This window comes from Carassius auratus, unplaced genomic scaffold (assembly GCF_003368295.1).
Source record: "Carassius auratus strain Wakin unplaced genomic scaffold, ASM336829v1 scaf_tig00028723, whole genome shotgun sequence".
In the NCBI taxonomy this organism is placed as follows: Eukaryota; Metazoa; Chordata; class Actinopteri; order Cypriniformes; family Cyprinidae; genus Carassius; species Carassius auratus.
The window spans coordinates 108953-124560 of NW_020525715.1; the positions used below are offsets into that span (position 1 = coordinate 108953).

At 34.5% G+C, this 15608-nt stretch overlaps 2 protein-coding genes across 2 annotated transcripts; one reads left to right on the plus strand and one right to left on the minus strand.

The window, feature by feature from the left end:
- The first annotated feature begins 6068 nt into the window (after positions 1–6068).
- Positions 6069–9700, plus strand: LOC113079612 (uncharacterized). The gene is made up of 5 exons (XM_026251855.1): positions 6069–6207; positions 6802–7131; positions 8389–8700; positions 8831–8938; positions 9299–9700. Exons 1-5 carry the CDS (start codon positions 6159–6161, stop codon positions 9514–9516), a joined length of 1017 nt encoding a protein of 338 aa, XP_026107640.1. The 5' UTR covers positions 6069–6158; the 3' UTR covers positions 9517–9700.
- Positions 9701–11616: 1916 nt separating this feature from the next.
- On the minus strand, positions 11617–15591 carry LOC113079607 (uncharacterized). The gene is made up of 4 exons (XM_026251850.1): positions 15463–15591; positions 13284–13592; positions 12650–12940; positions 11617–12503 (listed from the first exon to the last, which is right to left on the minus strand). Exons 1-4 carry the CDS (start codon positions 15464–15466, stop codon positions 12400–12402), a joined length of 708 nt encoding a protein of 235 aa, XP_026107635.1. The 5' UTR covers positions 15467–15591; the 3' UTR covers positions 11617–12399.
- Between the last annotated feature and the right edge of the window lie 17 nt (positions 15592–15608).

Below are 15608 nucleotides of genomic sequence, written 5' to 3' on the forward strand. Positions count from 1 at the left end.
TGTATATTACTATGATCATAATTATACATTTTGTGACATGCTTTAATGTACACACAATCTAAACTGAAAAAAAATAAAAATAAAAAAAAATAAGTAAATGTACTTAATTTTTATTTCGCAAGTTTTTGCACAAGCATTTTTTAACCTTCTGGTTACAGTTGATAAGGCGCTAATCATGGGAGATTTGAATATTCACGTTGATAATACAAATAATACATTAGGACTTGTGTTTACTGACCTAATAAACTCTTCTGGAGTCAAGCAAAATGTCAATGGGGCCACTCATCGTTTTAATCATACACTAGATTTAATTATATCGCATGGAATCGATCTTACTGCTATAGATATTGTACCTCAAAGTGATGATATTACAGACCATTTCCTTGTATCGTGCATGCTGCGTATAACTGATATTAACTATATGTCTCAGCGATACCGTCTGGGCAGAACTATTGTTCCAGCCACCAAAGAAAGATTCGCAAATAACCTGCCTGATCTATCTCAACTGCTATCTGTACCCAAAAATACACATGAACTAGACAAAATGACTGACTAACATGGGCACTATTTTCTCTAATACATTATAAGCTGTTGCCCCCATCAAACTGAAAAAGGTTAGAGAAAAACGTACTGTGCCATGGTATAACAGTAATACTCACTCTCTCAAGAAAGAAACTCGTAGTCTTGAACGCAAATGGAGAAAAACTAACTTGGAAGTTTTTAGAATTGCATGGAAAAACAGTATGTCCAGCTATAGACAGGCTCTAAAAACTGCTAGGGGCAGAGCATATCCACAAACTCATTGAAAATAACCAAAACAATCCAAGGTTTTTATTTAGCACAGTGGCTAAGTTAACAAATAACCAGACGCCACCTGATTCAAATATTCCACCAACATTAAATAGTAATGACTTTATGAATTTCTTCACTGATAAAATAGATAACATTAGAAATACAATAGCGAATGTAGATTCTACAACGTCTAACACTTAAGTTTCATCCATCGCACCCAAAGATAAACTGCAGTGCTTTACAACCATAGGACAGGAAGAATTAAATAAACTTATCACTGTATCTAAACCAACAACATGTCTATTAGATCCTGTACCCACTAAATTACTGAAAGAGTTGTTACCTGTAGCCAAAGAACCGCTTCTTAATATCATTAACTCGTCGTTATCTTTAGGTCACGTCCCAAAACCATTCAAGCTGCCGGTTATTAAGCCTCTTATTAAGAAACCAAAACTATATCCTAGTGAACTGGCAAATTATAGGCCTATTTCAAATCTTCCATTTATGTCTAAAATTTTAGAAAAAGTTGTGTCTGCTCAATTGATCTGTATGAAGAATTTCAGTCAGGTTTCAGGCTCCACCATAGCACAGAAACTGCACTTGTTACAATTACAAATAACCTGCTTCTTGCCTCAGATCAAGGCTGCATCTCATTTCTAGTCTTACTTGATCTCAGTGCTGCGTTTGACACCATAGATCATGACATACTCATAGATCGATTACAAAACTATACAGGTATTCAAGGGCAGGCTCTAAGATGGTTTAGATCCTACCTGTCTGATCGCTACCATTTTGTTCATTTAAATGGGGAGGCATCTCATTTATCATCAGTAAAATATGGAGTTCCACAAGAATCTGTCCTAGGTCCCCTTCTAGTCTCAATATACAGTAAATGTTGCCCCTTGGTAATATTATTAGAAAATACGGGATAAGTTTCCACTTTTATGCTGATGATACTCAGCTATATATCTCAACGAGACCATATTCAACTTCTAAATTATCTAAGCTTACAGAGTGTGTTAAAAATGTATAAGATTGGATGACCAATAATTTTCTCCTATTAAATTTGGTTAAGACAGAGATATTAATTATTGGACCAAAAAAACAGCACACAGAATCTTGTAGATTACAATTTGCAACTAGACGGATGTACTGTTGCTTCATCTACAGTCAAAAATCTGGGTGTTATATTAGACAGAAACTTGTCCTTTGAAAATCATATTTCCAATGTTACAAAAACTGCATTCTTCCGTCTTAGAAACATTGTCAAGCTACGAAACATGTTATCTGTTTCTGATGCAGAAAAGCTAGTTCATGCTTTCATGACCTCTAGACTGGACTATTGTAATGCACTTCTAGGTGGTTGTCCTGCATCTTCAATAAACAAGCTACAGGTAGTCCAAAATGCAGCAGCTAGAGTCCTTACCAGGTCAAGAAAATATGATCATATTACCCAAATTTTACAGTCTCTGCACTGGCTACCTATTAAGTTCCGTATCAGTTACAAATTATCATTACTTACCTACAGTATAAGGGTCTAAAAGGTAAACTCCTGCATACCTAACTAGCCTTCTACCACGCTACAACCCATCATGCTCCCTAAGGTCACAAAACGCTGGACCTTTGGTAGTTCCAAGGATAGCAAAGTCCACTAAAGAAGGTAGAGCTTTTTCACATCTGGCTCCCAAACTCTAGAATAGCCTTCCTGATAATGTTTGGGGTTCAGACACACTCTCTCTGTTTAAATCTAGATTAAAAACACGTCTTTCGCCAAGCATTCGAATAATGTATCTCTTAAATTGTGTTAGTTGCATCTGATCAAATGCACATTCTTATTCTTTAGCTTGGGTTAAACTAATTAATTTTACTTTGTTGGAACAGCAGCTATGCTAATGTCTATATTTGTTTCTATGTTTTGCAACTAGGATTTACACAAGCTTTAGTCTGGATCCAAAGAAGAGATGATGCTGACCCTCAGAGGACCTCAGATGATGCTAAAATAAATCCTGTCACCACTTATAAGCTACTACAAAATATTGTAGAAACGTAATTTTCTGTAAAGTTGCTTTGTAATGATTTGTATTGTAAAAAGCGCTATACAAATAAACTTGAATTGAATTGAATTGAATAGACGTCTGACAGAAATGAAGTCAGTCTGGTTATTAATAAGTGGAGCTGGTGATGCTGTTTGTGGGGTTGTTTAATCAGATCTTGAGAGATTTCATGTATTTTATTTCAGTTGATTTCATCTAAGGCTGTGTCTGAAGTCAGTTGTAGTAGTTTTTGTGTTTCTCTTTTCTTCAGTGATTCTGTTTGTTAACAGCAGCTGTTCATCACTAATTCTCAATCAGCACTTAGTTAATCACTTAATTTTAAGTTTTAAAACATGGTTACATGGTTTAAATCAAGGCAATCTGTTTACTCAAACGGTTTGAGTTTGGTTACTTGTCGGTTATGTGAAAATTGTTAGCCTGAATGCACTGTAAGTCGCTTTGGATAAAAGTGTCTGCTAAATGCATTAAATTAATTACATTTAATTTAAATGTACTCAATAAAATTTAACAGGTCAAGTTACATGTACTTATTCATTTTTATTTTTTTACTTAACTTAGTTAAGTAGATTTATAATTTCCAAATGTGTGAAATTTACTTGAAAAATGCTTGTGTCTTAGAAGAACATTTAAGATAGAAATTAAAGGCTTTTGCGTCTGAAGTCTTCATATACAACATGGCTCATTCTTCATCTCTCCATCAACTGACTTCATCCTCCTTCAAAAAATCAAAAACTTTAAGTCCATAAGAAAAACAGTTTTGGTGAATACAAGTGCAGGTGTCAGTACTCACCATATTCAGTCATTTTCTGCCCAAACTCCAGAAATGATGCACTAATGATTTGTACATTCTAGGACTTATATAAAGATGAATATGCGAAAAATAACAATTGCTGAATAGAGATCAACATCAAATTCTGTTTGGACACAAAACGGCCATGTTCATTCCTCATCCCCACCAGGACTGATGTTCTTTGCGTTGGTGTGGATGCTAAAACAGTTATTGTAGTTACTATTGTTGGTGTGAACAGCCTTAAATGATCTAATTTGGCCAAATTAACTGAAGATCTGATGTGTCACATGACAAGTTAAACAGCATTTCCATTCTTGCTTTTAGACAGATGTGTTCAATTAAAATCAACATTGAAATAAAGGCAGACTGTGAAGTGTGGACAGATATCATGTACTGTTAGAACGGGTTAAGACAGTGATAATTAATTACAGTGGACTCGATATAAACTTTAGGATATAAACGCTCTGACTACTTACAATGAGCACAGTCTGCATGAGAGCTGAGGGAATGGTCATGACAGCAGGAGGAACAGCTGGAGAGTACGCTTGTGCAATATCATATCAATTTGCTGAAATTGTTTGAATTATTAATACTTTGATGTAGCACAGGGCTTGTACTGATGGTGTCGTGGGGTATGTAAAAAAGTAGAAGAGAGAGAGAGAGAGCTTCATAAAGAGCTGCTGGACACTGAATGTTGTTGTAGGAGCTGGAGATGTACAACAGAAAAAAAAAAAACACTGAATTACAATTATATTACAAAAAGGTATTAAAGACATGGCATTGTGGTTAATGTGTTTTAACTACAAATACCACAGTAAAAGTTATCATGGTAAAATAAGTGTTGTGGTCACTGGGATTTTAACATTCTTTGCAATTGCCACACATTCGTTCACTGCCATTCGCATCAGATTTGTAAAGAAAACGTCAAACTGCACTTACTTTGACATTAATTGCAGATAATCAGAACAGTAGGCTACCTTAAAAAATAAACCATATAATAAAAGTTTACACACTTGGACAACGACGCTCTGTAAAATGTTGGGTCACGCCTGCTTCTTGTGGGTGGTAACGATGGTAACGACAGTCAAAGGTCATTTGATGACGACACACCCGACAAACGAGACTGATTTTAAAATTTAACAATAGATCGCTGCTTTCTCAAACGACGTATGTGGTCGTTTTTAAGAGCAGGACAGTCTCATTTATTTATTTATTCATTTTTGAAATTTTTATTTTGAAGAAACCATTATGGTGAATAGTATTTACTTTAGTTTTATTACTTTAAAACCACTTTTGCATGACTAAACAGAACAGCTGAAATTGTCTGTGATTATGGCATTCTTGTTGCATGCTGGTTTAAAATACAGTTTAAATCATGTCTCAAAGCAATTACAGCAGCACTGAAGTTTACTGAACTGTAAAAATGTATTTTTAACTAAACAAAATCAGCTATGATAGAAACAACAATAACGCATTAACACTGCCACAAACAGAATATCTGAAATTTAATTTTGTGTTCAACATTTTCCAATGGAAATGTTCCAGAAAAAATATATATATATAATGTATGTTATATGAAATGTGTGTGTGTATATATATATATATATATATATATGTGTGTGTGTGTGTGTGTGTGTTACGATGGTAAGACGCGTCTGGGTGTGTTTTGTCGGTGTCATTTTCCGTGAATTTCACTCAGAGCTCATTAATATGCTACTGTGGTGTCTAAAAATGAAACCGGAAGAACAGAAATCCATCACTTATGAGAAAGAGCAATGACATGTTCTTGCGCGTTGTTGTGGAGGTGTGAAAAACTGAATGAATGAAAATGATCTCTGCAGATTTAGATTAGGCTATTTCGTTACGCTTAATCATGCTCTGCTGTTCGCTCCCAGTCAAACGCCGATCGGTCTTTTCAGCGCTGCATCGGTGCTTTGATGCGAGTCACTTCCACCACACTGTCAACCACAATCAGTGAAAGCTTTGGCTTATGAACACATAAGCATTTTCAAATAGCCTGATTACAATGCGGTGACATTATGTCAATAGCCTGCACGGCTTTAGCATTGCGCATCCTCATATTGCCGATCAAGTTTTCAAGAATCGACTTCTCGGACCTCTCTCGGACCCTGCTCAAAATAAATAAATAAATAAATAAATAAATCCGTTTTAGTTGAAGCGAAGGGACCATTCCCATTAAAACAATCATAAACCCATTACAAATTTTGCCCAAGGTTTCTTTTTTTATTCCAATCCACACACTTTTCGTCACAATTTGATATTCTCAAATAATAATTTGACAGATATATATATATATATATATATATATATATATATATATATATATATATATATATATATTAAGCGGTAAGAAAACGAATGCACTGTAACATCCGCTGCTGTAGTGGGTCCGCCTACTGGCGACACAAATATGAGGATTGGCGACATGCAACCACAAGTAGCTTGAGGTGTAAACGGGACGGTATTTAGTCATTAAATAGTTGGGCAAACGGCCAGAGAATATGGTTTATCCGTTTGTTTTGTTCTCGTTGGGCTTGGGGAGTCTGGTTGGTAAGTTATAAATGTGTTTTCATTGCTTCACGTTCAGTAATTTAAGTTAAGAGTAAGCTTCAGGTTGAAATCGAACAGGATTTATAATAACAACAACAACAAAAGTTTCTCAGTCAATCACTTTGACTTTTTTGTTTTGTTTTTCAAAAGTAATGCTAGTTATACTTTTGAAGGATTTCTACAAAATGTACCAAATATATTATTATTATTATTATTATGATTATTTTTAAACACTCTCCATTAACACAAATAGACATCAGTGTTATAATATTCAACATGCTTCAGTAATGCTTTTAGTTAATTTAGGCGTGTACCAATTACATTTTTCTGTATAGAATTAAATTTGTCCACAAGCGAACAGCTTTAGTTAGGACAACAATAAGAGTAAAGCCTTCTGATCTTAAGATCATGTTTCACTTCTGTTTACACCCCATAATGAGTGTGGAAGTAACAAGACAAAGGAGGAACAATCAGTTCAGTAATGCTCATCTGTGTTTTCCCATTTTACTGAGCACGTGCAGAGATTTTCTCCTATTATATTCAACAGTGGAGAATATATTTCTGTGACAAAACATGTTCCTGTTTGTTCTGCAGGTGTGTTTGGTGTTGAGATGGAGGATGGAATAAAGTCAGTCTCAGTGATGAAGGGAGATCCTGTCACTCTAAACCCCGATTTTACTGAAAAACAGAAATATCTGTTAATACAGTGGAAGTTCAGAAGCACTCGAATAGCTGAAGTCAACAGACTCGCGCAGACAAACTCGACGTATGATGGTCCTGATGAGAGATTCAGAGGCAGACTGAAACTGGATCAGACTGGATCTCTGACCATCACAAACACCAGCACCACAGACTCTGGACTCTATCAGCTAACGGTTGTCAAAAAAGAGACCATTTACATCAGTTTCAATGTTACAGTCTATGGTAAGAGAATCACAGAATAGTTTGCTCCTCATTTAAATTATTTATTTGTCATTGCAATATTTTAAAATGATTATTTTCTATTTATTTTGGTATACTTGATGGCTTTAATTCCCGTTGATCCATTAAACACAGTTAAGAATGTGGAAGTTAAAGGAATAGTGCACCAAAAAAAAATAATATTATGTCATGATTTAACAAGTTCTTCTAACTATGTAGTAGTTTTTTTTTCTTGTGTGCAGTGTTGTTACATATAACTTTTATGTAATTTAATTAAATTTAAATTTATGCATTTAGCAGACGTTTTCATCCAAAGCGACTTGAACCCCGAATCTTGCGCTTGCTATGCAATGCTCTACTACTTGAGCTACAGGAACACTATAAAATAAAAATAAATGTAACTGTAATCTGTTACAGTAACAGATTTAGTTTTTAAATTCATTTTTCATTTACGAGAATGTTAACGATAACAAACCGTCCCCTTGGAATTATAAGGTTCTATCTGACATTTTTGTCAAAATTGAGTTATTCACATATTCTTATTCTGTGACAAATTATTTATATTATTATTTTTTTTAAGTTGTATACATTTTGAGACTTTTTTTTTTAAAAAAACAAAAGGTTCTTCCTACAGAAGTCTATGGAACACAAAAAAATTTGAAGCTCAATATCTCAAAACTGCTCTGAACGCAGATAGAACCTTATAATTCCAAGGGGACCAAGCGGTGTTACATCTAAATATTTTCTGCAAAAAGCTAGGATATGTTTAATAATGCTAATGTGTTGCTCTGCCTGTTATTGAAGTGCACAATGCCTCTTGCCTTTTAAAGGCCCTTTTGTTAAAGCAATGCTATTCTGCTGTTTCTGCTTTTTTTCTTGTGTTTGAATTGGCAGACACTATGCCACATTGCTGCTGAAAGCATCAGGCCATAATCTGCCTGGTTTTAATGTTTTCAAAAGATTAACAGTGGGAAACATTCATTAGAAACGTAATCAAATGTAATCAGCTGCATCAATAAAGCAATGCAGTGCTTACTCAAATTATGTAATTCTCAAAAGGGTAACTTTTGATTTTTTAAGTGAACTTCCTTTAAAGCAGTCAGGTCCAAGATGAGCGTTTTGTGCATTTTGTTTCACTTCCGCTTTCTCATAAAAGTGCTTAAGTACTGTAAAACCAACTCACATTGAACTTTTATAAGATTTAAATAGTCATTTGGTCATTAATGATCACATTTTGTAACATGATTCTGTTTCCTTTAGACTTGACAGAAGAAGAGAACTCGATATTAGTGATCGAGGGAGACTCTGTCACTCTAAACCCGGAGGTTACTAAAGCACAGAGATATTTGTTGATACAGTGGATGTATAGAAGCACTCGGATAGCTGAAGTCAACAGACTCTCAAAAACCAGCCATACCTACGATGCTGACGGGAGATTCAGAGGAAGACTGAAGCTGGATCAGACCGGATCTCTGACCATCACAAACACCAGCACCACAGACTCTGGACTCTATCAGCTAGCGATCGTCAACAAAGAAACCAGTTACATGGATTATAAAGTTATCGTCTACAGTGAGAACCACAGCACTATTAGCCCTTCAGTTGAATTATAAATGCGTCATCACATTTTCTATTTTCAAAATCTCTTAAATGAACATTTTAGAATATTGCTTCCTTTAATACCCAAATTCTTCGTTGTCAGGAAGGTCAAAGAGCACAAACTACGTGACGTCCAGCGGTGCGACGATCAAATCAACCCTAAACCAGACCGAGAATGCTAATATTACTGAAACCTCTAAGAGGAGCTCAGGTAAGTCACTGGGTTTATATGGGGAATGTTTACTTAAATCTTCTTCCGTGATTTTGCAGGAATCGAAAACGGATAGTAGACAAGTGACAGAAATGAATCACTGGTCTCATGCTGCTCTAGAGAACATTAGAATTAGGAGAGAGATTTACATTCTTTAGGGAGCTGTAGAAATGATCTTGAACTGCTTATGCAACCCTGCTAATGTTATTTGGCTAAGCAATGAACGAATGCAGAATGCAAACATTCACAGATTGAAGCTTGTGGATTCACGGCCTTCCCGACAACCCACAAAATCCATGCCTTGTCTGTTTGAGCTCTAAATAAATGCACTGTTGTGATTCACTGTGCTTTATTTCTCAGAGCACTGCTGTGGTTCTACTGAAGCTGTGATCCGAATGCTCCTCTCTGTTCTGGTGGCCGTGGCTGCTGTTGCTCTGCTGGTTTATGATATCAGATCCACAAGAAGTGAGCTTGACATGACAGAAGATACAGAAGATCTCTATGAGACCTACGGAGGAGGATCAGACCACAAGTGTGAACTGAGAAGAGGGTTTGGTTCTCAATATGTCCAGATGTGAAGCAAAACACGCATTAATGCTCTGCACCTTTACTGTTCCTTATACGGCTGTTTAATAACTTCATTTTTGCACTAGTTGACCGTTTATTGATTGTATCTGCATAGGATATGACTTTGACCAATCTATTAAATACACGGCTGTAAATATAATTACTATAACAGAATAAATGAACACAACACAACTGATGGCATAGAAGCATTCTTTTTTAAAGATGTGGTGGGGCTCAACTGATTTGTACATAAAAGATTTAACCCACTCATAAATATAAAACACTGTTTGTCTTTATAAAGATGATTTGGACTTTATCAAGCAGATATAAATTATTCTGCCTGTCAAAAGGTGCAGATGTAAGCAGATGCTTATTTTATCTTCTCAATCTTTAGTCAGACTTCATCTGACCATCACAAATACACCAAAGCAAATAGAAAATGACTGCTTAACAGCATAGTCCTGTGACAATAACAACAGTGAGACAGTGTTTGACTTCAGACAACATGAAGAATAAGAGAAAAAGAATCAGTAATTCATCAGTTAGCTGCAGGTCTTCTGCAGTGATGCTGGTGTTAACACACTTCTGTCTTTACATGTGTAAGCTGCTGTTAGTCGGGTGCTTCATCACACAAGGCTTCATTCCAGTAAACGGGCTCATTTCTCCGTTTCATAAAAGCAGAAGCCTGTTGTTGAAGAATGATGTTGGAGATGTAACAGACAGTTTCTTCCTGCTGATTCACCCCTTTAGGAACATATTCCTGCAACAGCAGTGTCACAGAAGTCACTGATTCATTCACTCGGTTTCCTGTGGAATCTGGAAGAAAGTACAGAGACAATCACAGAAATTAAAGTGACAAGAAAATGAATGATAAAATAGGGATGCTCTAAGTATTTTGGCAATATGAACTGCTACAGATTTTTCTCGCCTTGAAAAATAATAGAGAAGGATACTGAGACTTTATTCATCTTGCTGTTAACTTCAGAAGATGTGGTACATGGAGCGGGAGATGATCAGAGAACAAGGGTTTTTATCATTGACCAAAAAAAAAAAGAAATAAAAATACTAATCTGATTTTCATAATAATACTAGTTGTTCCTGAATTGGTTTTTTCGATGCAACGGTTTTCAGCTCCAAAAGTTCACAGTATCTCATCATCTGTATGTGCTTTAATGTGTCTGGAAAGTGACTAAAAATAAAAGGGGAAAAAGTGATTGAATTATTTTTTTGTCTGCCATTTCAATATCACATAAATATATATATATATATATATATTTTTTTTTTAAACCATCTTGACATATTCATAACCAGGAAGTTTGTTTTCTTTTTAACAATTTTAATGAGATATTTTTACCATTAGAATTCATATATTTTTCTTAATTTCTGCATTTTATTTTGTAAAATTTTTTAACAAATACAATATTTCACTTAAAATTAGAGTGCATGAAGGCATTTAAAATCTTTTTTTTTTTCAAGTGAGAATGGCGCCACCTGGAGGCTTAAAAGAGAATTGTGTAATGTTGCGGTTTTTAAACATAATTTCTTAATTTAATCAGGTTTTGCATTTAGATATATATTTAGACATTCTAAAGGTTTATACATTTTTGGTTCTGTGTGTGTGTCTGGGCACTCTTGATATTTTAGAGTGTCACCCCTTCAATTCTGCACTTTTTTTTTTTTTTTTTTTGCACAGTGGCTAATTTGTAGTTTGTACTACATTTGTACTTATATATATATATATATATATATATATATATATATATATATATATATATATATATATATATTATTATTTTATTTTTTTTATCTCCCATTCAATCCTTAAGTCTGTATTTTTTGACATTCAAGCAGCCAAGCGTGACTTTCTTTGACCCTTAAACATATCCAAATCAAGTCCATGGTTTGTGTGTGTGTGTGTGTGTGTGTATGTTTGTATGTTAACATAGCTAATGCAACAAAAGTCACCAAGTATCATCTCATTCTGAGGAAGCTATGATTTTTAACATTTTAAAATTAAACATTCAAAAATGACCAAAGAGGCCCAGAGGGTTAAGCTTATTTGTGTCTTAAATCTTGGAAAAGACACTCCTATATTCAACCTCTATAAGAACGTCTGGTCTAAAGTTCTCCCCAGTGTCCCCATGCATACCATGTGATTAGAAAATTATACAGAAGTCAAAACATCATTCAGATACACAAATATCAAGGAGTGCATTTTATTACACAGTTTACAAGGTATTTAAGCTTAAAAAAAAAGAAAAGAATAAAACTAGGCTTTAAATATTCCTTTTTTAGGACCTCCACAAATAAAATTAATACCATACGAGCAAGATAGGGTAGTATCTATGCTACGTAATACTAAAAGCAACATAATTAGTTATTCTTTTAGGACATAACAATATTGTAACACATTCCTTCTAAAAGTAACTATCCCCAACACTGATTAACAGAAACAGAATAAGAAAATAAATATTTATAAGTAAATAACTTCTGTATAAAGTAATGAAAATCAACACTCTCATTGTAATGTAAGTAATAACAATCTATAATTTATGCATTATTACTGTTAAGTGTTCAGACTATTTTTGCACCATGTTGATTTTAAGGAATTATTTCCATGATGTACCTTTAACCTCCATGGAAATGCTCCGTTTCACAGAAAGGTCTTTATAGTGAAAGAAAGTTTTCAAATGTTCTTCACATTAATAAAAAAATGTTCTTTTAAGAACTGTGCACTGGTTTGAAGAATCTAAAAATGGTTCTTCAGTGGCATCACTGTAAATAGACCCTTTTGTTAGTGTTTGGTAATTGCAGCGTCCACATATCATGGGAAAGTGTCACGCATCTAAAGTGTTAAGAGTAAAAGGTTTTGGCACTGGTGGGCGTGTCTTATTTCATGAAAGGGACCATGTCTCTTCCTGCTCATTCACTCCATCCACATCGTCCGACAGCAGCATTACGGCGGTCTCTAATTCACTCACTTGGTTTCCTGTGGAACCTGAAACCATGGAAAGTAAAAAGAGAGAAAGAAACAGTTTTTCTATATACTGTACACAATCTTAAGGACGACATAAGTGTTCCAAAACACAGAAGTGCTGTATTGTATATATTGATAGTCATTATAATAAATGATGTTCTACTCACCGGTGACAGTCACATTGACTCTCCTGAATATGGTCCTTTTAGAGTTGATGATCTGCAGTTTAAAATGTCCTGAGTCTGTATTTGTGAGGTCTGTGATGGTCAGAGATGCAGTCTTCTTGCCCAACCGAAGTCTGCCTCTGAATCTCTCATTAACAGTAGTTGACTGTGAATCTTTTTTAACAATGAGAACGTTGTCCGCTCCACGCGTCCACAGTATCAGATCATCGCTCTGTATTTCAGCATTAGTTTGGAGATACACAGAATTTCCTGCCGTCACTGACACTGACTTCACTTCACGTCGCAGCAGCACACAGAAACAGAGAAATTCAGCATTAGTGTCTGAATTAATTTAGCCAGCCATTTAATTCTTAAAACAACACAAAATCAGACTAATAGGCTATAGTTGTTGTAGGAATGTTGCAGTAAATGTGTCAGAATTATGATAAGTATTTTACTAAATTCAATTCATATTTTGAGTTCCTATAAAAGCAGTCTTAATTAATTCATGCAATATTATGAATATCCGCTCCTTATCGTGCACTACTCACAAAGTAACTGAAATTTAAAAGTAATTAAAGCACTTTAAGATAAAACTAACTGTATGATCTTTTACACACAATGCCTTTATACGCACCATTGATTGTAACAATGAATCTCTTGTATTTGGTTCCTGTGGAGCTGTTGATCTTAAGTTTATAGAGTCCAGAGTGAATGGTCCTGATGTTACTGATTGTGAGATCTCCAGTATGACCATCCAGCTTCAGTTTGCCGCTGAATCTCCCATCTGCACCCTCCTGTTTCTTTGTAGTCCCTCTTTTGATTTCAGCAATGAGATTGTCTTCAGTTTCATAGCACCACTGTATCGTAACATCTCCCAGTGTTCCAGTAAAACCAGTGTGTAGAGTGAGAGATTCTCCCTCCATCACTGTCTTCTTCTCTTCGACTGTCACAGAAATGCATCGAAATGTGAGTGTTTAGGTGAAGATCTCAGTTACTGTACATTCATACAGTCACACTATAAAGTCCATATGACCCATGCTATATTTCAAGTCTTTTAAGTGAGAAATGTAAAACGTGTCACAGCATGTCAACGCTTGTAGCAATTCAACATTGGCACTGAATCAACAATTTTAGTCCGTTGTAATTATGATATGATTCCAGGAAACTCCGTTTGACATGCTGTATACAACATGAATTGCTTAGAGAACATCACATATACATACATATATATATATATATATATTTATTTATGATACTTTTCCAATTTAGAGAATGAATGTTGTGAAGTGTACGGAAAAGAGCAGTGCGTACAACAGTATATATGTTTGAAATGACATGCAAATGAATTTTCATTTTAGTATAAATAACAAACACCTAAAACATAACCGTACATGTGCATTAGAGATCGACCGATGTATCGCTTTTGCCGATTAATCGGCACCAATAGTTGATTGCTGGAACAATTGGTTATTTACAAAAATCCATGCCAATAGTTTTCCGGGTTGCGTCCATTGCTGAAGCGGTTGAGAAGGGTCTGTTTTCATTATACAGTGTGAGAGCGGGCTGATTTTGATTAGATAATCATTTAGTATACATTGTGCTGGTATAAATGTTGGGCCCTATGTTTTTCGTGGTGCGGACAATACGGATGGAATCGCAGAATAAAAATGAAATTCAGTTTAGCGTGTGTGACGCTCGCGGTGATTTCAGCATCTGCCGGCTGACTAAATAAGGACGAAAACACATGAAGAACATCTCCAGAACTGCACTGAGAGTCACTTCATGAGCACCTAACCGTTTGATTTGAGCAAAAGCATCATATTATTCGGTACAATGTACATAGCCTACTACTAAAATGAAACAAACATTATTTTTTTAAGTAATAATCTCACAACATTTCTTCCATGTTTTTAATAGTAAATCCCCTTTGTTTGCCAAAAAAAGTTTAATTAATGATTAATTTTCAGTAATTAAAAGATAAATGAAATGAATGTTTAATGCCTTGATTTGATATAGCAACAAGAATGTAAATACACACAGAATTTTTAAAGGGAATAAATCACTAGGCTTCTTTAAGAAAATGTTTAATAAATTAAGTTTTCAAATAATAAAAGAAATGCTAAAACAGAATTTGGTAACAATAAAAACTTTTATTAACTTGATGTGAAAATGTCCAAGTTTTATGATTTTAATTAATTGCTTTATGATTAATAAACTTTAATTTAACTATTAAAAAGGAGTGGAGAAAATTTTTAATGGAAAATTAAATAACGGAATTTCAAAATAAATTAAATGGAATTTAGGAAAAAAAAAATTAACTGATTACATAGAGCCCTATTAGAGTAATTTCAACATTTACTATTACTATTACTGTTATTATTATTATTACTACTACTACTACTACTACTACTATTAGTATGGTTCAGTACTGTTTTTTTTTTATTTATTTTTTTTATTAAGTACTAAATTAACTTTTGTTCAGTATCCATTTTAAAAACTAACAGTTAATTAATCGGTATTGGCCAGTGTGGTCCAACCTAGCTTTCGGTATCGGCAAAATCCAATATTGGTTGACCTTTAATGTGCATGTATTTAAGTAGGAATGATGGATTAAACTGATTCTGTGCTGACAAGAATATCAAAAATCTCACTAATCTGAAACTTACTTCGGAGCATGAACATCCTAGACTAGTCAGTGGTTCGAATTGAAATGAAATGGTAAAACAAAGTACTCAAATTAAATACTATAATGTACACAGTTTAAAGAAAATCCTGGCACGTTTGGAGGAAATGTTTAAATATGTTATAGTTACCCATTTGTCTTTTTAATTTAGAAATCCTGCGGCGATAGTAAATCACACAGGGAATCAGGATCAGCAGAACAGAAATAATAACACCAACAACTATTCCTGTTATATGACTGGATGAAAGACCAGCATCTGGGACAGGTTTGAAGAGA

Coding starts and splice junctions, on each gene's coding strand:
- LOC113079612 (XM_026251855.1), top strand. CDS start 6,159: ATGGTTTATCCGTTTGTTTTGTTCTCGTTGGGCTTGGGGAGTCTGGTT. Junction 7,132..8,388: donor TTTCAATGTTACAGTCTATG/GTAAGAGAATCA, acceptor TGTTTCCTTTAG/ACTTGACAGAAGAAGAGAAC. Junction 8,939..9,298: donor AACCTCTAAGAGGAGCTCAG/GTAAGTCACTGG, acceptor TTTATTTCTCAG/AGCACTGCTGTGGTTCTACT.
- LOC113079607 (XM_026251850.1), bottom strand. Junction 12,941..13,283: donor ATTCATTGTTACAATCAATG/GTGCGTATAAAG, acceptor TGCGACGTGAAG/TGAAGTCAGTGTCAGTGACG. Junction 12,504..12,649: donor AGTCAATGTGACTGTCACCG/GTGAGTAGAACA, acceptor CCATGGTTTCAG/GTTCCACAGGAAACCAAGTG.